A 25098-nucleotide genomic window follows, 5' to 3' on the forward strand; every position below is an offset into this window, starting at 1 on the left:
AAAATAAGAATGCTTTAAAAAAAATTTTAGCATTTTTTCACACTGCCTAAGACTTTTGCACAGTACTGTATACTTTATACTACTTTATTAACATTTTAACTTTTTTCTGATATTGTATTTCAATTTTATTCTTGACATTTCGGCTTCATTCTCAAAGTGCTTAATGACTTTTTTTTTTCTCCATCTCATTATTTTTTTCTCCTACCTGGCCCTAATCCTCCTCCGACAGTCAGGTATCTCTGATCTCCTCACTAACTGTTTTTAATTGTTTTTTAATTCTGACAGTAACTGCACTCCTCCACATGGTAACCACTCAAAAACACCCGTCTCCCCTCTCTAAATGTGCACGTTTGACCTTCACCGGCTGATTTAGAAATGTCGATCACGTTGAATTGTTTTCTCCACAGTTTTAAGGATACAAGAAACAAAACTCTTAGGACAGGTACAGACTTGGTTCAGACAGTGGTTACAGGGGAAGAGACAGAGCTGCCAGAAGAGAACACTGTATCAGGGTCAGAGTGGGACTGGAGCTCTGCCAGTGGCTGGAGGTGAGGGGAAGTCATTGTGGGAGATAACAAGGGCGAGAGGTTCAGTCAGACGGTGAAAAAACAAGAGGGAGAGTTGTGAGACTTGAAAAGTTAGAAATGAAATTGGAAAAGTCAGAAATGGTGGAAGAGAAGGTTAAGAAAAGTGGAAGAAAAGAGAGAGAGGAGAGACTGATTGGAAGTCTGACAATGTACGAGTCAGACAGGCAGTCACACTCTCAGTCAGTCACGGCAGGTTGAGTGTGTGTGTGTGTGTGTGTGTGTGTGTGTGTGTGTGTGTGTGTGTGTGTCAGCTTGGGAAGAGATGGTGTCAGAGCAGAGGCTAACACATTTCTTTAACCTGCCACTTCCAGACACGATACCAACCATCACAACATGACAGATGCACCAACATCTACAAAAAAGCATTATAGAAATGTGTGTGTGGGTATATGGTTGTCTGTGTGTTTTATTCTTCCGTCTATTAGCACTCACCCTGGATTTCACTAAAAGGGACAACAAAATTATGTCTTGGTTGTTAATGAATTCCCATTTTGATGTACATAAAAGGTTGGATAACAAGCTCTCTCTTTTTTTTTTAAATGCATGAGCATCACTTTCGTCTTTCATCACCGTCCTCGAGGACCGCCATTGAGAAAAATTAGTCACTGTGCTCGTCTATTAAGCTTGCAGCTGCAAAGAATTTATTAGCTGACCCAGGCAGCGGAGTTGTGAAGTAAATACTGTGGCTAAGCAACTAAGAAACCCCAGAAAGGGAACTTCTTAAATATAATCTCAATTTGTTGGCTGAAATTAATGAACATATTAATGTTTTAATGAGAGGAAACCCTGTGCAGTTGTAAAAACCCAATTGCTGATTCAGTTTTTAAGTTTTTATGAGTGAAATGTACATGCAACATTTCTTGGTAGTTGTGTTTGAATTCCTCCAAACACACAGGCTGGTATGAATACAGGCATCACCTGCACACGCCTGAAAAAAGCAACCGTCGAGGTAAGCAGGGGGACAAAAGGTTTGCTGTGTATCTGTTCCCAGGTAATGACACATGACAAATGACTAAAATGCTTCACAAACACTTGAGAAAACGAGGTGGAATTCACAAAAGCTGCAACCACATATGCATTCACACACACAAACTCACAAACACTTGACTCTGTGGCAAATTTCAGCCTCATAGAGAGAAAACTGCAGTTGCTTTAGGGTTGGAACAGATTTATGGACCAGTGAAGCGATGGACAAACAGAACAAGATACAGAGCTGCTGGTCGAAGCTAAAAATGTGACACTCCTCTTCGGCCTCATGTTGTCATAAAACTTCCAGGAGCATCATAGCCGTGTTTCCTTTAGGGGGAAGAGTGGCCACCGGGAAAGTCTCAGGCCTCTCAAATGTCCGCTCACTCTGCGTGTCTCCATTACAAAAAGGCCCCCAGAGGGATTTAGGAGACTCTGGAGGTGACGTTTGGTTTTCGAACGTTGCGTAATTGCTTAGTGACAGTTTTGACCGTGATCCGTGATCACATACGCGACGGTTTAAACACGGGAGATGCAACTGTGGCCGCCGTCGCTAACTGTGCACAACGTCAGCAGCTGATCATAAACAAAGCAGCATGGATAATTATGCACAGCATCTCCTCTGATCATAAACAAAGTGATCGTGAATTAACTGGCATCGCTAACTGTGCACAAAATGTCCGGTGCTTGTTGTAAACAAACTTTGCTAAGTGAACACCTCCTGCAGGAGCACCAGCACATACACACTGTACTGCTACAGAGCTAACTGTTAGCATATTAGCAAATTTGCAGACTGGACGCTAAGGGGTTAACATCCCCTCCGGCTCTGTCTCTATCTTCTCAAAACTTTATTAATTAATCTCTCAACCACAATTAGCAGAGGATTGTGTATGAAAACAATAATAATTGCAACTTTATGGGCACTGTGTAATTACTATAATATTTCCACTAATAAATGACTGCGCTGTTCTCTCAGAGTCAGACAGAAGCAGCTGGACGATTAATCTTATTTCTATTTCTGTGTTCTACTCACACCACACAACTGCAACCTGCCTAATCTTCTGGGAGGCAACATTTGCACCTACAAATAACTTCTATTGCATGCTTCAGACCTTGCCCAGCATGCCTGCTGCTTTAGTTGAGCTTTGAGACCCACCTGGTTCTGAATGTAGGCGTGAACTCTTTCCAGCATCCCCTCACAGGTGTACTCATAGGGCAGGAAGGGCTCCACCTGCAAACACAGATGTGCACACAGATGAAGAAACAGTAGGGGAGCGTGTGTGTGTGTGTGTGTGTGTGTGGTGTCCTCAGAACCATGCCATTGTAATTACAGGAACCGAGCATCTGATAGTTAATCAAAGCTGACATATTCATTAGCGTAATTGTGAGAGGCTTATATCATGCCACGAGCCACACATTAAAATCAATGACCTAATGCATCACAGGTGACAGCTTTGAAAATTGATTTCATTATTTTTTAGCGACGACTACATCACTTTGTCAAACAATGGATTAAACTGACAGCAGACCACAGGTCATCCAGCACGCAGGAGGCTGATGTTTTTGTGCATTCTGGGTCCTTTGGGTGCCGTTATCAGTGTCGCTGTTACAGCCTGTCATTCTTAGTCTGACTTTTGATGGCAGGAAATGGATTCAAATTCACGAAGAGAACACTGGTCAATATTTTTATGCCATGTGTCGTGGAGAGGGAGCAGTGACACACAATATTTATTTATAAATGACTGCAGTTTGGTATCTTAAGGAGGCTTCTATTACGGTAATAACTGCATTTTAAATCTGTTGTGTTTTGATGATATCAATAAATGTGAAATATATCAGGATGCAGGTCAGGGTTCTTGGTGCACTCTGTGAATGTGCAGTGAATGTCTCCCATGGTGGCTAAAGTGAGATCTCATTGTTTACCATCAGGCCACTAAAGCACTCAGGCTTTTAAATTGATAAATGGTTCCCTTTAGTGTTGTGTTCCTTTTAGCACTCTCTTATTACTTTATTTCATCTGAGTTTAATGAAATGTATCTGGCACTTCATCAGATATTCTGCAATGCAATTTGCCTTTTGGGCATCTTTATATAATAGAATCTGAGAGAGGGGGAGAAAAAAACGCAACATAGAGGGTGATTTGAATTCAGCAGCGAAAAACATTTTCAAAATGACTGTGCATTTTATGTACACAAACTGATTGCATTGCTCGGCCACAAAAAATTGTGACCAGCAGTTATTATTTCATGCCAGCACCAATGATGATAAAATGAAACTTCCACTCTGTTCCCGAGGTGAGTTATGCTGGGAGCAGCCGCGTCCAGAAAAAGGCCCAGCTGGTGGCTGAGATCAGCCAGGTGTCTCAGACTTTTTAGTGCTTCTTTATCAGCTGACTCGCTCCTCATTTCCATCATGCCCTATTGCCATGGTGCCATTAAAATCAAGAGTGTGTCAGATGGGCAGGCAGCTCTTGAGCTCACTGACAGAAGAAGCTATCAAACATAAACAACATGAGCAGCAGCGCGACGAACAAACTATCCAACGATGTGTCAGCAGTGAGGTTTATGTTCTAAACTTTAAAAGCATACCATCAAGTAAGTAAACTTTGATGTATCTCATTAAATGTATAGAGCAGTAGTTCTCAACCTTTTTGAGTCGCGACCCCCAATTTAACATGCATGTTGTCCGCGACCCCCGCTCACTGAACAGAATTTCACTTTAAAAAAAGACACAAAATGACTAAAAAAAGACACAAAATGACAAAAAAAGACACAAATTGACCAAAAAAAGACACAAAATGACCAAAAAGACTAAAACACATGAATACTTTAACACAGTGGAGACAGAGATGACTTCCAAAATGATTTGGCGACCCCCAGAAATCATCTCGCGACCCCAACTGGGGTCCCGACCCCAAGGTTGAGAATAGCTGGTATAGAGAGAGCACAAGCGTTATACTCTGAAAACCATGCTTACCAGAGGGGAAAACTGTCGGTTCCACAATACAAAACCATGGCCTGAAATGCTTACAAAATGCCTGTTTCTAGCTAAAACTATTAGATTTAAACATCAACATTTTTTGGCACTCTATGTCAAACAGAGAGGGTAAGTTGATGTTAGCTATGTGTTAGCAAGCTAATGTTAGCTATGTGTTAGCAAGCTAATGTTAGCTATGTGTTAGCAAGCTAATGTTAGCTATGTGTTAGCAAGTTAATGTTAGCTATGTGTTAGCAAGCTAATGTTAGCTATGTGTTAGCAAGTTCTATGTGTTAGCAAGCTTAGGTACTTAATACTGCAACGCTTTCTGAATTATCTACATTCTACTACAACACGAGTTACATCTTGTCAAATGCTTTATCTTACGGAAATGTATTTAGCCTAAAACTGACTTTCAATACAGTATGACTGCTTACGTAAGTTAACGTTAAATATACTGAGTTTCAGGTTCACACAGTTTTCACATTTTAACAGCTTATGTGTCTTTTCCGGTTTGTCAGAATTCTTTACCCTGTTACCAGCTTTTAGACGTTTTTCCCTTTTTTGCTAACAGACGGATTTGACAAGGAAGCTCTTTAAGTCAATACAAAGTAAATGGAAAGCGAGGAATTGTTTTCTTCCTGATGGGGGCGGGGCTTAAGTGCACTCTGTCTCTTTAAACTATATACTGCTTTTAGGGTTAGGTGACAGTTGAACCCTATCCGTCTTACCTAGAGCTTGTTTGAGAAAATCAACAACATTCAGCAGTCTGTTAGCTTAGCTTAGCATAAAGACTGGAAGCAGAAGAAAATAGCTAGCATGGCTCTGTCTCAGGGTAACCAAATCCACCTACTAGCACCAATAAATGTCACTGTCTGCTGGTGATGGCAGGGGGAGACTGCACAGGTTGTAAAAAGAAGTCCAACTTTACAGAAGTCTATGAGAAAATTACCCTAATTATCACTTTATTATGACCTCTGACCCCCAGACCAACAAGATGGCAACAGCCGAAGACCAAGATGGCGACAGCAAAAATGCCAACATTGAGGCTTAAAAGTGGTAGTCCACTCACTGACTTGTTTTTAGAGTATATGTTTCATTCTCACTTAAAGACAGATATATGACAGTGGTACCAATCTTCTTGGTGTATCTCCAAAAATAGCACACTTTTTAATGTGTTTAAAGTATTTAAAAGCATTTTATCTATACTAGTGAGAATTTATCGTTAGGTTACAAAGAAAAACGCACACTTTTATTCAGTTGTGTCTGAATCAAATGCACATACACTCATCAGGTTTCTGTGTCTAAATCACATAAATTAAACTTCTGTCTATTTTAATCTTTGTGTTGGAAGGTTAAATTTGCCCAGTCAACCTTTGTGATTGGTACTGTTTCTCCTTCCATGGGATCCACTTTTTAAACACTTACCAGGGCCACAACTGGTACTTCATTCTGCCTCTATCAGCAGGAAACACAGGGTCTATTTAACACACCTGGCAGGTAGCGACACACATGCGTCTTGGCACTGTGAGAGGCTTGGCTGTGGCTTGGTGCTGTTCTGGTGACAGATTGAGCACAGCGTGATTGATTAATATGATCTGCTGCAGGCAATGCTTTCTGTCTGCGGGGCTGGCCTCTGGAAGGCTGCCATGTAAAACCCAGGTGTGGGCACAGTTTACCTACTGAGCCGCTCAATATCTCAAGCAATTAGCAGCGCGGAGAGCGGAGAGAGAGCCAGCTAAGCATTTTGCTGTTATGCAGGAAGCCATGATTAAGAGCTCTATTAAAGGCTGAGGTCTTTGAAACTGGGTCAGAGCAGACTATAAGCCGTGCAAGAGCAAACTATTATTATTATCATCATTATGCAGCAGTGTAAAGTCTACTGTGGAAGGCTATAATATTAAAAGCCCATTATTTTGTTGAATGAGTGCCGCTGAGTTTGGATGGTAAAGACCAATAAATTAACATACATTGATCCTCATGATCTCACGGATGGTCGCATCAAACTCTTCAGAGTTATTGAAGTCAATGGTGATGACGTGCGGCCTGCCAATATACTGCTCTGCATAGGGATGCTGAGAGGACACCTGGGGGGAATAAATGGGAAATATTCACAATCACATTAAAACAGCAATTGAAGTCAAAGCATGTGTACTCAGTGCATATTTGTTTGCTATTATTAGTGCCGTCGATCATCCTCATGGCTGAGATAAAGACAAGTGCATCTACCTTCCTGGAGGTGGGCTTCCCTCTGAAGAAGTCATGATTGAGAGAGCTGTGAGGGGGATTAAACTTGGGTTGTAGGAAGATGCAGCCATTGGCTATGGCCTCCAAAGGGGCGGGACCTTCGTAGGGGAAGCCGAACCCAATGAACAGCTTGACAGGGAAATAAAAAAGGAGGGGGAGATCATGACTTTATCCATTGAGCTGCTTATATCCCAGTCAAAACTTGTCCAAGTCTTAACTCAATCCAAAAAGCACATAAACATTAACAAATTGTTTTATCCATTGGCTTTGAGATAAGAGAACTGGAAGTGCAACAACATGAACTCAATTCTGGGTCTGCAGCACTACTATGAGTTTATGTATTATGTACACTACCGGTCAAAAGTTTTAGAACACCCCAATTTTTCCAGTTTTTTATTGAAATTCAAGCAGTTCAAGTCAAATGAACAGCTTGAAAGGGTCCAAAGGTAAGTGGTGAACTGCCAGAGGTAAATAAAAAAAGGTAAGGTTAACCAAAACTGAAAAATAATGTACATTTCAGAATTATACAAGTAGGCCTTTTTCAGGGAACAAGAAATGGGTTAACAACTTAACTCTATGGAGTCTTGGGCTATTTTGTCCATTTTTTAATTCTTTTCATGTCTTTGTAAGTCATTTTGTGTCTTTTTTTTTAGTAATTTTGTGTCTTTTGGTGTCTTTTTTTGTCATTTTGTGTCTTTTTTTTGTCCTTTAGTCCAACATAAAATGTGATTTTGAATCTTTTAAATAAAGATTAATAAAGAATTTTAAATGTGCAAATGTGCATTAATTTCAGAGTACACTGAGACATTAAACTGCATAATTTTCAATTAAATTCTGGAAAAATTGGGGTGTTCTAAAACTTTTGACCAGTAGTGTATGTACGCTGATGAAAGCCTCAGTGATGTTCTCACCTTTGCCTTTCTGAGGAGCTGCTGCAGCTCCTGCTGAGGCAGCAGACCGTGGTTCTTGACGAAGGCGGGCACCTCTGGGGGACGCTGCGTCTCATAGTAAACTGTCCCATGGATCTCCATGTAGCGATGCAGAATGGCCAGAAACTTTTCCTTTCCCTTTGAGACGTACAGGTGCAAAATAAGTTAGACACTTAAAGGGGACACATTTTTCTAATTTTCAGGTTTATATTTGTATATTTTTTTTCTAGTAGTTCATGTTCACATGCTTTGAAATATATATATTTTTCCCCTACTGTCCATACCTGTTTTCACTCTGTCTGAAATGCTCTGTTTTAGTGCCTGTCTCTTTAAGCCACCCTCCGCAAAGCCAGTCTGCTCTGATTGGTCAGTGTTTCATAGTCTTTTGCATCTGCAATGTCTGCCTATATATTGTATTGTTGTGACATTTCAACCTTCCAGAGTCATTTAAAGGCACAGTTTCTAATATCGGCTGAGTGCATTTGTCCATGTACTGAGCATTTTGATACTTTCACAGTATTTGTATGTACCTAGACCTGCACTATAATCAAAACAGACGTATGACAAATATCACTTTTTACAATACAGGTCCTTTAAAAATGGGCAATGTAAAGTAACCACTACAAAGGTGGGACTATGTCATTTTTCCTCAGAGCAACAGATCCCTACACTGCAAAAAAAGAAAAGTTGGGTGAACTCAAAATTTCAAGGCAACAAACTTCGATCAAATTTTAAGTTGGACAATTAAACTAAATATTTTAAGTTTTGTTTTTGAGTTTGCTCAACTCTGATTAGTATTATATAGTACTCTGATATGAATGTCAGCTAATGTTGTGACCACAATTTTGAGTTAGCATTGATACGCTAATGGCTACTCTTGTAGCTGTAACAAGTAGTGCCGATAGCATCAGTTAGCCGCTAGCTTTCGCTAATGACCAAATTTTACAACAAAGAAATAAGAGTTAGCAGAACTATTGTCCCTTGTTTTGAACCCCAACTTAAAGATATAAGTAACAACAACTCACCAACTTGTTTTTGAGCAGACAACTGGCTTCCTTTGTTGCCCTGAATGTCAGTAATTTATATTTCCAAGTTTTACCAAGTTAAATCACTGTTTTAGGCCAAAAAATACAAGTTGGCTTTTTTGCAGTGTATGGTGTCGCTTGAGCCTTTTGACTGCTCACTTTGTGTTGGCATGTGGTTGCCGTGCTAAGACTGTTGCCCTTGACATATGAAAGTTTGGACGGATTATTTGGCAACTTTATAGAGCTGTTATCCATCCTCTGTTGCTTTGAAAACAAAGAGCAGATGTCTATAAAAGTTTTCAAAAAAACAAAAAAACAAAACACTACTAATTCAAACCAGAGTGGGAAATCTTTGAAGCAGCACTTGCTATGGTGATTTAGTTTAAAGTTAAAGACAGTATTTATTAATTGATTGCATTAACATTGAGCCAACTGCCTCATTGGACTGCACAGACAGAATATCTGATGCCAGCTGTGTTTTTATTTTTTTCATTTTCTTGTTATGCATCATCCTATATTTACTTTACTCACTGTGAAGTCTGTTCTGCAGCACTGACACCACTATGACCAGTGAAATGATTTGAATAGATCCATCAGTATGACACACAACCACTCTTAAAGGGCAGAGGAGAAAAACCCAGAGGTGTTGTAGAGGGCGAGTATTGGTGAATAGTAATAAGTTGAGGAAATCTAATGAGCTGAGTGTGCTCTTGTTAACACTGACGTCATTATCTTAGTAACTGGTGACTGTCCTACCTGTGAAGTTACACAGACTTAAATCAATGTATATATTGTGTGTTGGCCCATGGACACAATTTGCTTGAATCATTTCACTGACGCAAAACTGAATTAGTTTATCTTAAAAAGCGTTTCTGGAGGAATTTGATAAATTATTCACTAATGCCATGTCTTCCAGGCATAAATCATTTATAAATGTCATTTGAGTGTTATTCCTCATTTTTCATCTTGGGCCGTTTTAATATCTTCGAGCAACATCGAGATGAAAAGACACTTTCTTCTACTTCAAGTAATATTTCTCCCAAAATCTTTTGAAACTCAAATGTTTTTTTGATTCATGTGAGTTTCAACAAATTACAGTTGTGACCAGTTTTATAGTGAAAAGAAGAAGTGGCAAACCTTCCAGACTTCATTCATTCATTCATCTAAATCTGTTTGAAGGTTATTTATTTCATATGATGCTCCTCTCTGCTACATTAAAGAAGCGGTTCATATTTTAGTAATAGATCTAGATGTTGGGAGATATTTTAATTATTTGAAGTCACTGTAAACAAGTCTGATATTTTTAAACATATTTTTCCTGACTTGACATTCAAAAGTTAGGCACTGATTCATTTCTATGAACAGATAACTCAACTGAATAAAGAATCTGTTTGCTACAGGACAAACTTTGGCTTTGGATACCGGACGTAATGATAGCATCTATTCAGTCCAATGAGGCAAGGCAAGGCAAGGCAAGTTTATTTGTATAGCACAATTCAACACAAGGTAATTCAAAGTGCTTTACATACATATTAAAAACAGTAAGACACAATTGAAAACAGTAAAAACAGTCAATTGAAACAGGGAAGATACAGCAGGATAAAAAAAAGATAAAATAATAAAAAGCACAAGTCAAACATTGTGTAGTTAAAAAGTAAGGGCAGTAGAGTAGAGCAGATAAGTGTTAAAGTTAAGAGTACGCTTCAGTAAACAATAGTGTTTTTAGTCCTGATTTAAAGGAGCTGACCGTTTGGGCAGACCTCAGATCTACAGGTAGTTTGTTCCACAGGTGAGGAGCATAATAACTGAAAGCTGCCTCACCCCGCTTAGTTCTTGTTTTTGGGACACGCAACAAGCCAGCTCCAGATGACCTAAGGGGTCTGGATGCTTCATAGAGAGGGAGCAGATCAAGCATGTAATTTGGTCCGAGACCATTCAGAGCTTTGTAGACCAGCAGTAAGATTTTAAAATCTATCCTCTGACTCACAGGAAGCCAGTGTAGTGATTTAAGGACCGGTGTAATATGGTCCAGTTTCCTTGTGTTTGTGAGGACTCTGGCGGCAGCGTTCTGGATCAGCTGCAGCTGCCTGATTGATTTTTTGTTAAGACCTGTGAAGATGCCATTGCAGTAATCCAACCTACTAAAAATAAATGCATGGATAAGTTTTTCAATGAGAATCGCTCGGCTGGCACTCTTTTGGCAAAAAAGTAAAATGTCCCATATTATGTCACCCACTAAATATTTTCAGCAGTGATTCTCTCGCTACAAGTTCCCGCTTGGCCCATATGCTGCATTTCAGACGACTTGGAACTGTAAAATTTCCGAATTGCCATTTAAAGTTGGAGTTCCTTCTTATAAAAGGCAACGTAAAATATATATGCCTGTATTCAATTAACATTCTATTATATAGTAAGCCTGTTCTGCATACGTTTCCAAGTAAAAAAGGGCCATAAAATAAAATTTTACATAAAATAGCGTCTGTTAGCATGCATCACTTTTCCTCCACTTTTTCATTAGGTGCATCTCAATAAATTAGAATATCATAGAAAAGTTTATTTATGTTAGTAATTAATTTCAAAAAGTTGAAATAACACAGTATATAGATCCATTACACACACAATGAAACATTTCATGTCTTAATTTATTTAATTTCTCTAATTATAATGATTATGGCTTGCATTTAATGAGGACCTAAAATTCAGTATCTCAAAATTTTTCTGCATATTACAAAGACCAATTTAAAAAAGTATGCTTAATATGGAAATGTTGGCCTCTGAAAAGTATGTCCATCTATATCAGTAGTTCTCAACCTTTTTGAGTCGCGACCCCCAATTTAACATGCATGTTGTCCGCGACCCCCGCTCATTGAACACAATCTCACACACACAGTTCAGATCACCCAAAAAAGAAACAAAATTACCAAAAAAAGACACAAAATGACTAAAAATATACACAAAATGACCAAAAAAGACACAAAATGACCAAAAAAGACACAAAATGGCCAAAAAAGGCACAAATTGACCACAAAATGATAAAAAAGACACAAAATAACGAAATAAAGACACAAATTGACCAAAAAAGACACAAAATGACCAAAAAAGACACAAAATGACCAAAAAAGACAAAATGACCAAAAAAAGACACGAAATGACCAAAAAATGCCCAAATTGACCACAAAATCATTAAAAAAGACACAAAATGACCCAAAAAAAGACACAAATTGACCAAAAAAGACACAAAATGACCAAAAAGACTAAAACACCATGTCACCCACAACTGAAGTTGAATAAACATTTTCATGCAACAAAAAGTGTAGGAAAAATCTTTTTGGGATATTCGGAGAATCAATGATACCTGTGATAAGCAGGTGAACTTACTTGAAGCTGTGTGGATCCATCAAAGATGCATCATACAGGATAGTACACGGTAAGAACACAAGTATGGAGAGGAGGGAAGTGTAGTAGAGCGGTGCAGAGGGAAAAAGAAAATATGACATAAAGTATTAGTCATTTTCCTCTCAGAGGACCTCAACATGCCCCAACTCTCTCATGTGAGCCTCAAATGGTGAAGGAAGAGACCGCACTCAATGAGCGGGGATTCATTGTCTGGAGAGACCCAAACACTACCAGCTTTTACAAACTCACAATCTGTCAGATACACAAATGTTACGCTGCAGCTCGAGTCGTTCTGAGAAACAGGGAATGTTATGTCGGTGTAGGAACAAAGCTGCAGTCAGTGAAGTGAACTAAACCTTGTGGGAGGCTGCAAAACACTTCAAAGTTACACTTAGAACGGGAAATCATGCCAGTAGCTCGAAGGGAGAATTTACTCTAAACATAAATGATTGTTCCTCTACCAGCATATATCCGGGCTAGAGTCCTGGAGGACGATCTGGTTTGGAGGAAACTTAACAACTAGTGGGCGTCGTGCATGTTGTGAAGATTTGCTCAGTGATATTGAAAAGTTCTGCAAACTTTCCACTGATTCTGATTTTATCGGACTGAAAGAACCTCATGAATGCAACCATTATAACAATCATTCTATCAATCCGTTGTTTGAGTCACATGTTTTCAAAGTGTGATACTAAACAGGAAGTATAATTTTACCTGTATGGGCTACAACTTGAGCTCTGCTTTTCGCCTATATTTGGTAATATTTTGGGAAATTGGCAGATTTAAAAGTATGCAGAATGAGCAACTAGCAGCTCCTGTTTGCAATGAACCCATGGGTGTACAGACAACTATCACAGGATAACTTCCATGCTGAATAAAACTTAAAATCACAATGATTCTCAGGCAGGTTCTTATGGCGGCGTATTAGGGCAAAGTATGAAAAAAAATAAAAATACTAATCCAGGGGAGGGGGTAATATTTTGAGTCGCAGATTAACGAGATTTAAAGTGGCAATTCTGCAAGAAAAAAGTTGCAGATTTACGAGATTAAAAGTGGCAAATATGCTAGATAAAAGTCGCAGATTCATGAGAAAAAAGTAGCAAATCTACGAGAAAAAAAGTATCAGATTTATGAGAAAAGAGTTAGAGTTACAGAGTTCCTTTTTTCTATGATTTCTAAGCATATTTATAGATGTATATTTGTGATGGACACTCAGGTGTCACACTGAATCTAAAGTTTACAGAGTTAAATAAATTACCACTTGTATATCAGTTATTTATTCTGTGTTACTCTGAACTCTTTGTTTTGTTTTTCTTGCATGCCTCCACAGTGACTGAAAAATTAAAAAAACATATTCATCCTCGATGAACTAAACTAAATGGAGGCAGCATTTAAGCAAAGCAAGACTATATCAAAACAGATAACAGATCAAAACAAAAGCACTTTGAGTTGCATTTATATGTATGAAAAGCGCTATATAAATAAAGTTTGATTGATTGATTGAAAACATCTGTTTACAAACTCTCACATAACTTGAGCAGTATTACCCAGCACAGAAGTGTGCCTACACAAGCATGAAACAGTGGTGGTGTATCTTAAATTGTACGATTTTAGCGAAAATGCATAAACTGTAAACTTTTACTTTTACAAGAACTGAAGACATCAATTCCTTCAAAATTTCCAAGTTCATAATCCATTTTAAGTTGTTAAAACTTAAAGAACTGTGTTCAGTTAACTCAGAATCATTAACTAGGTCAGGGGTGGGCAACCTGAGGCTCCGGGGCCACATGGGGCTCTTCAGGCCATTTGCAGTGGCCGTGACAAATAAATTACACTTTTCTTTACATTTTTATATTTATTTATCATTGGCGTCAGCCCATTGGAATTTGTATTCTTTAATTGTAAAAATGTGAGGCTAATGTATATCATTAAAAAATCAACTAAAATGTGCATCGTAGCTTACAACAGCTAGTCTCAACCTTGGGGTCGGGACCCCAATTGGGGTCGCGAGATGATTTCTGGGGGTCGCCAAATCATTTGAACACAACATTTTTGGTCATTTTGTTTTTTTTAATTCTTTTTATTGTTGTCATTTTGTGTCCTCTTTTTTTTGGTCTTTTTGTGTCTTTTTTTAGTCATTTGGGGTCTTTTTTTGGTCATTTTGTTTCCTTTTTTTTAGTCATTTTGTGTCTTTTTTTGGTAATTTTGTTTCTTTTTTGGGTGATCTGAACTGTGCGTGTGAGACTCTGTTAAGTGAGCGGGGGTCGCGACTCAAAAAGGTTGAGAACTACTGGCTTACAAGACTTCAGTCTACAGCCTGGCGCCTTAACCTCTACATTTTCTAATAATAATAATAGATTTTATTCGTAAAGCACTTTTCATTGTTAAAAGCAATCTCAAGGTGCTACAGAGTACAACAAGATTAAAAACAGGTTAAAAGGCCAAAGCACAATGTTACATTTAATAAAAGGCTTTTCTAAAAAGAAAGGTTTTTAGGCCTTTTTTAAAATAAAAAAAAAAAAGTTTTGTTTTGAGTTTTTCTAGCTAGGCGAGATTTCAATTCCGAATCTCCTGAGATATTTCTCATGAAAACATTAATAAATGCTTGTTATGAGCTATTAGTAATGTTGTAAGGCTAATTTAGACTGAGTAGGCTATTTTAACTTCATTGTAAGGCTCAAAATAAGGTTTGCGGCTCCATCCCGACATTTTTTCTCCTTTTTTGGCAAACAATGGCTCTTTTGTTAGTAAAGTTTGCAGCCCCCTGAACTAGGTTGACTACAAAATGTCAACTTAAAGATCTGAGTTACATCAAGTAAACAGTACTCATTATACAAAAGGTAATCCTAACATGTCGAAGCATTCACTTTACCAGGAAAATATCAAGAAAGAAATAGCCGTAACAATTTCACTTCAGTAGAAGAGACAACAGTTTGAAGGGAAGAGTGTCGGTCCCATTGATGTGGCGAGCCGCGCAGACGGAGAGACACAAAGCTGCTCTCAGTGATGTCAACCTTTTTAATGACACTCAGAACAGAGGACAAGACTTCAAAAACAGCAGCCAAATACAGCTGGAGACAAGAAATGTAACAGCCACCTCACTAATGGTTACAACTATATAAAGCAACACAAAAATGACATTTTACTGAACTAACACTAACAAACACTTGTATTTTGTACAATAAAACAACAAAAACACTCTCTCGAGCACAAGGCATGATGGGAAATGCATGCCGTGGCTACAATATGACAATTATAGGAAAACTCTGGGTTTTATTTATGTTCCTCCACACTTTTAATTAAAGTTTACTGAAAGCAGATGAGTTTAATTACATTCCTCACCAGAAAAAACTCTCAACTAAGTTTAATTCAGGAAAATTAAGAAAGTAAGAGGAAATAAGTTAAGGTTACTTTCAAAAAAAAAGTTAGATCAATTACATTTTACAGTGCATGTTTGTTTATTGAGCACATGCTTGCATAAATATGATTTGTATTATGCTGCAGGAGTTGTGTGAGAGTGGAGGCATGTGTGAAAAACAAAGTTTTCTTCAAGAATCCAAGATAACACGGGGTGAGTAATGGATACATTGGTAATGTCATAAACCAATGATATGAGTGAATAATGTGAATGTGAAAGTGAAGGTGTCCCACCATACTTTTATACCTTTAGTTCATCCTAAGTAATTTTTACAGTGCAATTTTCACTAATTTTGTATACAAGTACTGAATTTAAACTCTAAGCAGGATGTTGAAGACATAACATTGGCCCTACACTTCACCTCATAATAGCAGTGTAAGGAATTATACAATATGATAAATATGATGTATGGTTACTCCCTAGGGTGCATGACATACAGCATGAGGAATGGGACTCATTATCTCTTGAAAATCTGTTATTTCAGAGGCTTAGTGTGTTCTTAGTGAAGTGTGGAAAGAGGACATCTTCCCTAGAGCCGCATGGAAACCATTCAAGAGAAAGCTTCTCGTAAGAGATGTGAAATGTCCTGTTGCTCTCTGATAACAGATTTAAACAGGACTGGTCTCCTCTCAATGCCCTAAGATTTTGGTATTTTGGGGAAATGTTGTTAAATGTTTGTCACAGATGGTTAAGTGCAGCATTCCATTGACGTCAACAGACTGTATACTCGGAATACGAGGAAATAAAAAATGATCGACTTTGGACTTCTCCATGCAAGGAGAGTGATTGCACTATATTGAAAAAATGTAGAACCACCATCAATGGCAATATGGAAGAAGGAGTTGATGACTGGAGAGATTGACATACATTGTTAAAGGTAAACAGGAGGAGTTCGCTTGGATTTGGGAATCATTTATGTCATTCTTGACCAATGAAACGGATAACACTGACTGAACAACAGGTTATGAAATGATCCTGCCTTTTATTTTATTTCATTTTTATTTTTTATTTTGCTCCACTTTAGTCTTATTTATTTCATTTTAGTACTTATTTTGCATTAGTTTGATGTATGTTGTCACTGTCCATTTTATTTACTCATTTTCTTTGTCTGTGTGAATGAATGTATGTTCGAGGGGATATAAATGAAAATGTTTGTATATTCGACATAAAGTTTGAGATGCACTTGAAACTTCAATAAAAAATACTGTTGAAAAAAAAAAGACTGGTCTCCTCTCAAAAATGACAATATAGGGCGTTTGAACAGGCACGAATATACGACTCATATTTACGTTTTGGACTGTCCTCTGTCACAATCTTGCTGATGTAGTAGTAATGATTGATGGCGATGTGGAGTTTAAATAGTGAATCCCACCTGTGTCGCCTTTAAGGCTTTTTGTAATGTTTACTTTAGATAATTTATTGGTATTTAATTTCAGTTAGAAACAAGAGGTGGATGATTTTGTAACTGTATTATTTGTTTACTTAATATTATGATGTCATATCCTGTTTAGTCACTTCCTCTGGGATCAATTCCTATTTAGTCACTTCCTGTTTAGTTACTTCCTGTTTGACTGGAACAAAGGAAGGCAGACGTGTGTTGCATGAATCTGCACATCCACTCTGAAGCATCATAGAGGCAATGCCGTAAGTTTGATTTGCATTTGACATGTTTATATATAAGCAGTGATTTCATAAATTAATGTATTTGATAAATTAAGTTAAAAGTGTTTTCATTTACAATTATATACAAGCAGGCAGCAATGTGTATCATGTTTACAGTGTTTGTTGTAATGTTTAAGTTAAAATACACCGTTTTCACCAACATGTTAATGAAGAAGTGTGACAGTAAACGATCAAACTTACTACGGCTCTGTCTTCATTGGCAATGGTTGAAGTATTCAGCTCCCTTACTTCAGTAAAAGTACTAATACCACACTGTGAAATTACTCCACTACAACTAAGTCCTGCATTTAAAACTTACTTAAGTAAAACTAGAAAAGTATCAGCATAAAAATGTACTTAAAGTATCAAAAGAAAAAGTACTCGTTATGCAGAATGGACCCACTCACATTGTTATATTTAGTCCAAATATATTATCAGATTATTTGTATTTGTGTATTTATGTAAACAGCATTTTAATTTCCTCAAGATTCGGCTCATTTTAACGACTTAATATACTGTTAGGATGTTTAAATAAAAAGCCCAACATCTTATCACTTTGAATTTTTCATGATTTTCATGTCAAAAGTAACAAAAGCTGTAAGCTAAATGTAATGGAGTAAAAAATACAATATTTGTGTTGTTATGGGTGGTAATAACATACAGTCTATTCTATCGTTTAGGTTGGTTTGGTTTATTTATTCATTTAATTTAATTTTTATCCCATGATTTTTGTAAGCAACCATTTATACCCGACCGACCAGAGGGAGGAGCCATAGCGACCATTACATTACATGTCATTTAGCTGACGCTTTTGTCCAAAGCGACTTACAATAAGTGCATTCAACCTGATGGTACTACACAGACCATAGGAATCAAGTAAGTACATAACTTTAACAGCTAACTGTCATCGCTAAAGGAGTGCTATATGTTAAAGAAGAAAAGAAGAGAAAAGAATAAGAGCTTTTTTTTTTCATTGCATGTTTTTGTGAGAGGTCCCTGTAAGGGGAACCTCGGGGGACAAGGGGAGAACATGCGAACTCCACACAGAAAGGCCCTTTTGCCGCCCCCGACCAGCCCCGGGCGCTGGAGACATGCCTAGACACCCTCGGTTGGTTTGATTTAAACCCATAGTAGCACAAGGCAGCATTACATTTTACAGGATCATGTCGGGTTCTTTGTTACTTTGACTCTGATTTCTCTTTAATATGACACAGACACATTATAGATCAGAGGTTCTTCAGTTGGTATCGTTGAAACTGAACTTTCTTTCCCTCCCACAAATCAGAAACATGCTACAAAAACTGCCTTTATCAACAGTTTCATGCAGGGGCTTTTCTGTCACACTGACCTTCCACATGCTGGCTTCTTTGCCGTAGACGACAGCCATATTGTTAACCTTGTTCCGCTGAATGTTCAGCCGCTCCGTCTCATTCAGCTCCTCCGCAACAAAACCCATAAAAGAGTTATCTGGAGTGTGGGCTGTCAAGGACAAACAAAGCAATTGGCAATGCAATGTTACAAGTCCAATTCCATGTCTCAACAAAATGTGATTAAGGAGATCCAGGCTGCTGTGCATGTAGAGAATACAGAACAAAAGAGGAACCTTGGGGGTGCTGTAAAGCTGAAATGCATAATGTTTTATTATGAAATACTGTTGTAGTGTGGTAAAACGCTGCCACAGCTAAGTTCATCAGTTGAAAAGTCTATTTGCATTCAAATCCTCTGATTGGTTGACTTTCATTGGACAGCAACAATGAGACAGAATGACTTTCTTCTTCTGCTAAAGTTTGAACCTTCAAAGATTTTGCAGCTTAATGTGCCGCAGCTTTCAATTTTCAGGACACAAAACGGTGTGAATGGTAGCACACACAAAGGAAATATACTACAGCAGGGAGACGTCAAGTGGTCGGGAGAAAGAAAGAGTATTTGCAGTCACTTTTCAAACCCGAGATGAAAGCTGACATCTTTCACAGCGTCGGGCTTTGTGATAACGGCAAGTATTTTGGAAACAGCGGGCTGCCGATTGACGCTGAATTAATCCGAGACTACACAGTTTCTTCTGTCACCAATTTAACCAAAAGTGGCATGAATGCTTGTGTTTTGTACATTTCTGTGTGTGTACGTGCTCAGTCACAGCAGGTGGCTTTAGGCATCTGTTTGGGGCCGCAGCTGCTCCGAACGAGTTCTCTGACCTGCTCGTGGCCCGAAGCTTCGTCCGTTCTGGTCTGAGGATTTTGTAAACTCGCACAGTCTGCTCGCACTCTCAGTCAGATGAAAACAGACCAACGTGAATCAAAACCAACATGGTCTCACAGGAATCCGTGAAATAGCCACGGATTTCGCTTAACTCAAAATCCGTGGAATAGCCACAGAATCACTCAAATTTCCGTGAAACTGACACGGATTTCGCTACAATGCAAGTTAATGTCATATCCTGTGGCTATTCCAACACACAAAGTGATTGTGTACATTCACTGAGTGAAGATTTAGAAAATAAAACATATATTTCTCACTAGAAATGTGATCAAAAGTTGTATTTTCTCATTATCATTACTATTTATTGTTTTTTGCTTATTTTATGTGAATGTAACTCTCTGGTTCGGGGGGCGGGGGGTTGTTCTAAAAGGGGGAAAAATGGGTGAATTGTACCTTTTCTGATTGAATATGTATTATGTCCTGACAACCCAATAAAGATATATATATAAAAAAAGAAATGTGATCAAAATCCATTTTTATGCAGAAACTAAGTCAAAATATTGATTTTTCACTAAAAATGAGAGAACTGTCCGCCATGTTTTTTGTTCTGACTGCTGGGACCTTGAAAGTCACGTGACTTGGAACAAACCAATAGGAAAAAATATCCATGGAATAGCCACGGGATATGACTGTCATTAACTTGCAATGTAGCGAAATCCGTGTCAGTTTCACGGAAATTTGAGCGATTCCGTGGCTATTCCACGGATTTTGAGTTAAGCGAAATCCGTGGCTATTTCACGGATTTCTGTGAGATCAGGTTGACAACTTCTGTGTTAGAGAAATGAAAGCCTACGTACGGAACATGGTCATGTACTGCTGGCCGTGAAGGTTCCAGTAGCCCCAGTTGGTCCTGTAGCCGTGCAGAGTGGCGTACTCCTCATGGTTGTAAGCAGGCTCAGTGCCAAAGGTGTCAATCACTCGGATGTGGCACCTGGGACGAAATAAGAAACAGGCTGAGCTAGAATTAGATCAAAGTTATCTCTTGCTTTCAAATGATACAGTCTCCCCCGATTGAGAGACAAACAGCAAAAAAAGAAAGAAAAACAATTCCACCTAGATTGGTTGATTTCAACCTTTGGAGACCCACATAGACCCATTTTTTTGTCTTTTTAAGGAAATTATCAGCTCAACAGTATTGTCACATAATAGATAGATAGATAGATAGATAGATAGATAGATAGATACATAGATACATACATACATAGATTACTGTATTCATCCCCGAAGGGAAATTTGGTTGTCACAGCAGTCCGGTATTCAAGTACAATAAAATACAATAGAATAAAATACTGAGGTAGCATAAATAAAAACAACAATAGAAAAAACCACAGAATAGAACAGAACAAGGACACTTAAGAAGTTAAAAAAAGCAGATCAGTTGGTAGGATGGTTGACAAGATGAAGGTAATTATACTGATGATGTGATGGCAACAATGCTATAGTGACGAGATGGTATATAATAATAATAATAGTACAGTATATAATATATAATATATATAATATAATATAATATGTTATAATAAATAATAAACAATATAAAATAAAATGAAAAATATAAATAAAGTAATTATAAGTAAAATAATATAATTATAAAATAAAATAATATGATATATAATGTATAATAATAGTAATAATAATAATAAAGTGCTACACATCATCTGAAAGCTGGAAACCAGAAGATTAATTTCAGATGCAGAAATGTTGTCATAAATCTGTATTTTATGACTAGATCATGCTAGGGCCAATTTACATTTTAGAGGCCCCCCTCCACTACAGACAGACTTCCAGCAGCCTGAGACATACCAGGCCAATCACAACAGTTTATTTAATTTAATGTGTTTTAGACAAAGACTGTAAAGAAGAACAACAAGAGGTATTTTGGAAAACAACCAAGATGGCCGCAGTTGATTTGGAAAACTCCAAAGTATCAAAGTAAGTGTCAGTAGTGAAAAAACTGGACTCAAGCGACAACCTCCATTCTTTCTACTGGCCAGCAGGGGGAGACTCCACCGGTTCCAAAAAGAGGTAAATTGTATAAGAGTCTATGAGAAAATGACCTTACTTCTCACTTGATTTATTCCCTCAGTAAACATTTTCTTAATTAATTTTTTGGTCTCAGTCGCTAGTTTAATGTCTTATTTAATGCAGCATGATGCTAATTTAGCAAATGATGGTTCCATTTAGAGTAAAATAGATGATAAAGCAGGATATGCTTTAGGACCAAGGTGCACTTTGTGTTTCCCTCTTTGGACTTTGACCCTTTCACAGTGTGTTTTCACTTTTGGTTGCCTAAAAGTTTCTTGTTGAGTGGTATATGTTTGTTAAATAAAAGAAAAAAATGCACATTTCTTCAAAAGAAAGATGTGTTTACTGTTCTTCAGACAGGATTTGGTCAACTTCCTCATACCAGCTCATTTTGCCTTGATTTATTTCCACACCGCCAAGCCCTGCCCTAGTGTGCTGTGATTGGCTGGTACTACTGTGTTATGATTAGTCATCTACATCAGGTGGGCCTGGTCACTTTTCTCCCAGCACTACATTCACTTGTTGATAATCGAAAATGAACTGAGAGGTTCCAGACTAATTTCGTATTTGTGTTTTGGTCTTGTGAGGCTACATTTATGCTGACATCTGTCAAAAACCTGACATTCATATAACACTTTCCTCATTTTGAGCTATGAGAGTTTATCTCAACGCTATAACTGTCTTGTTGTCAGAGTCTTGGTTTGTAAAGCTGTCAGTGGTGATGGATATCCATGTCCCCTGCCAGTCCCCCCTCACTGAGCAGAGCTTACACAGGCCTCAAGGTGAGACGTCTGAAGCTTAAATCACAGCCTTGTTTCACAGCCACCACAGGGCCCTCTGCTGGAACACATCATGACACAAGCTGGACAAGTCAAAGCCCTGAAACTGATTTTAACCCATAAGAACCCATGGTGACACCTGTGTAACAAACACTTTAAATCTTCTATAATCTCCCATATTCAGCTTTTTGCTTCACCTTAACTCATTAAATCCCTGAGTGACGTATACACAACACCCTGGTGTGGTGACAGTCATGTGACAGGAAGTGACTTCTCCAAAATGTGGGTGTGACTGGAAACAGAAATGTGAAAAAGTAGCTAATTTTATTTTTTTATTTTTACGAGGCTAAGTTTAAACCCATTTAACAATCCTAATCCGTTAATAACTTGTTCTGACAAAAATTCTTGAACAAATTAAAGTCACAAATTTGATAAATGTTATGGAGATGCAAAGAAAAAGGCAAATTTGTGTCTCTGTAAGCAGAAAATGTGTCGAGTTTTTTCTATTTTAAAATAAGAAATATTATAAACATAAATACCATAAACGCTCAATGTAACATATATGTATCATCACAGATCTTTGACATTTAGGGGTAGTATTTTTTTTTTTAAAAACCATCAGAAATCTGTTCTATGTGGTCTACTTATAGAACACATCCTTTAAGGATAACTGGGTCTGGGTTCTTATGGGTTAGGGAGATGCAAAACTCTCACTGTGTGAGCGAGTCTGTTTGGATAAACTTGAAAATGTTTAAAATTCTCTCTGATAAATGTGAAGGCAACTCTTCAGCAGGGAATACATTACACTCCTTGGACTGCATCAACACTGAAACGTCTTAAAATATGTTTCCTCTCAGATCAAACTCAAAGAGAAGGAAACAGGTCGGAGCAGAGGAGACGTTCTGCGATTAGTTTACAACGAGAGAAGAATTAGATCAGCACTTTATCAGCAGCGAATATTCACACCGGGAAGTCAAAAATCAATTGATGTAATCCAATCTGAGATTTATCAATGCCTTGACTCTAATCAGTGTCAGGGCAAGGGAGGAAATTAAAGTATTGGTCTTTCACTCTGTGACAGCTGAGGAGCGCTGGTCGATCAGCTGACCTTGGACTGACGCTGATTGGAATCAGCGGAGGTTTTCACGGCCGCCCTGCCGCAACCTTATCTGAGAGAAGTCAAAGCGTAGGGGAATGAGGGTCAAATATTGTGAAATGTGTTATTTAAGGAATGCAGCACCTTTCTCACCTCATGAATTGAGAGTAAAATGCTGAATAAAAACACAGCTGCACAATATAATCGAACCACGGTAATAAAACATGATTATCATTATTTTCACACTGTTTCTCATTGTTTTCTTTGACTCTTTTCCATTTTCATGAATACATTTTCTTCCCAGAGTTGCATTGTTTGCCTTTGGTTGAATAAAACAAAGGATTTGCTTTTACACTGTGACTGCTCCGCTGCTGCCGAGCTGGAAACAAAAGAACAAAAACTGAATTTAGGGAAAGAAAAGAGCCTGGAACGGCAATTGTGGTTCGTTTGTTTTAGCATTTACAAAAACATGAGCTTGTTTTATTGTAGTACATAACTATACACTTGTGTGCAGGCTAACTCATTTATTATAAGCAGACAACTAACTCCAACGTTCCTAAGTGATACATATAAAGAGTTTGTGATTGATAGATCGCTGTGTAAAGAGGCCAAATTGGATCCTCCCGGAGGAAGAGTTTTGCTGATGCACGGTGAAGTTACCGGCCCAGTGTCTACCAGCCTGTTACACCAGCCAGTCAATAAGCCGATAGTGAAGTATCTCATCAGAAAGGCAATTACTGGAAACAAAAATGGATGCAACAAAACACTGAACTTGGTAAACAAAGGCTATATAAATTGCAATTAGTGTGTAAGAAAGAGCAAACTTGCACTGACTTGTGCTTCCTCAGTGACAGACCCATGTGCTGTTTCATCTGCTGCAAGCCGTGGTAGTCTGTGTAGATGAGGTCAAAGGGCAGAGGTCCTGTCAGAGGGCAGCTTCCTCTTCCTGGAGGGACCCCCAGAAACCTGCAAACAAGTCAGATATACTTTCAGCATCAAACTGAGCCAAAAAGTGTGTACAGTGGCACACAAACAATCACTGATGAAGCACATAGCAGAACAAAGGCCTGTAGGGCTCACAGCTACTCCAGAAGATTCATTTGGATTAAAGACTGAATTCAGTGAGAATTGTCAACAAATTCTCTCCATGCTTCAAGATGGAGGTCGTTCTTTGTCCCCCTCCAAACAAAGACAAACGACCCCCACCCCCACAGGTATCTGGAGATACCTAAAGGCGTCTCATTGGCTGATACCAACAGGAAATACAACTTCCAGGTTGAGACACAAAAGTGTCCTGCAGCCACCCCTCTCTCTTCTCTTCTCGACTCCCTGAAGAACAGCATGCCTGCTGTCCTGGTCTGATCTTCCAGGAGGAAGATCAGACATCTTCCCTCTGTCTCCAGCTCTAAGGGAAGGCCGGTGAAAACCCAAACCAAGTGGGCCCACCACAACGCTTCTAAGTTTCCTGCCTGTGATCTATACTGGACATAATCACAGAGACCCTCACCAAGCTTCTGGAGCCAACAGCAACCAGCACTACAACCACCAAAACCCAACCAGGAACCAGATTCTTCTCCAAAAGGATTTCTGCTTTCCCTTTCAACTCTGGACTCTGTGGTACAGTACTGGGCAGTTAGTAAGCAAGAACAAGTTTGTTAAGCTTTAATCAATGGTGTTGATCCGTTGTGTGTTTAAGTATATTTGTTGGGATATTTTGTGTAGTTAGATCACTTGAAGTT

General features: G+C 38.3%; 1 protein-coding gene across 1 annotated transcript in view; it reads right to left on the reverse strand.

The window, feature by feature from the left end:
• Positions 1-25098, reverse strand: part of LOC131982901 (alpha-1,6-mannosylglycoprotein 6-beta-N-acetylglucosaminyltransferase B) — a 104962-nt gene that overhangs the window by 8893 nt on the left and 70971 nt on the right. Inside the window, exons 9-16 of the mRNA XM_059347494.1 lie at positions 24194-24325; positions 20257-20390; positions 18546-18682; positions 9095-9097; positions 7688-7843; positions 6759-6905; positions 6500-6616; positions 2710-2784 (exon numbers count right to left, since the gene is read on the reverse strand). Of these exons, the coding sequence (XP_059203477.1) occupies positions 2710-2784; positions 6500-6616; positions 6759-6905; positions 7688-7843; positions 9095-9097; positions 18546-18682; positions 20257-20390; positions 24194-24325 (901 nt within the window). The remainder of the gene's footprint in view (positions 1-2709; positions 2785-6499; positions 6617-6758; positions 6906-7687; positions 7844-9094; positions 9098-18545; positions 18683-20256; positions 20391-24193; positions 24326-25098) is intronic.

The sequence above is a fragment of the Centropristis striata genome, chromosome 13 (genome assembly GCF_030273125.1).
Source record: "Centropristis striata isolate RG_2023a ecotype Rhode Island chromosome 13, C.striata_1.0, whole genome shotgun sequence".
NCBI lineage: Eukaryota > Metazoa > Chordata > Actinopteri > Perciformes > Serranidae > Centropristis > Centropristis striata.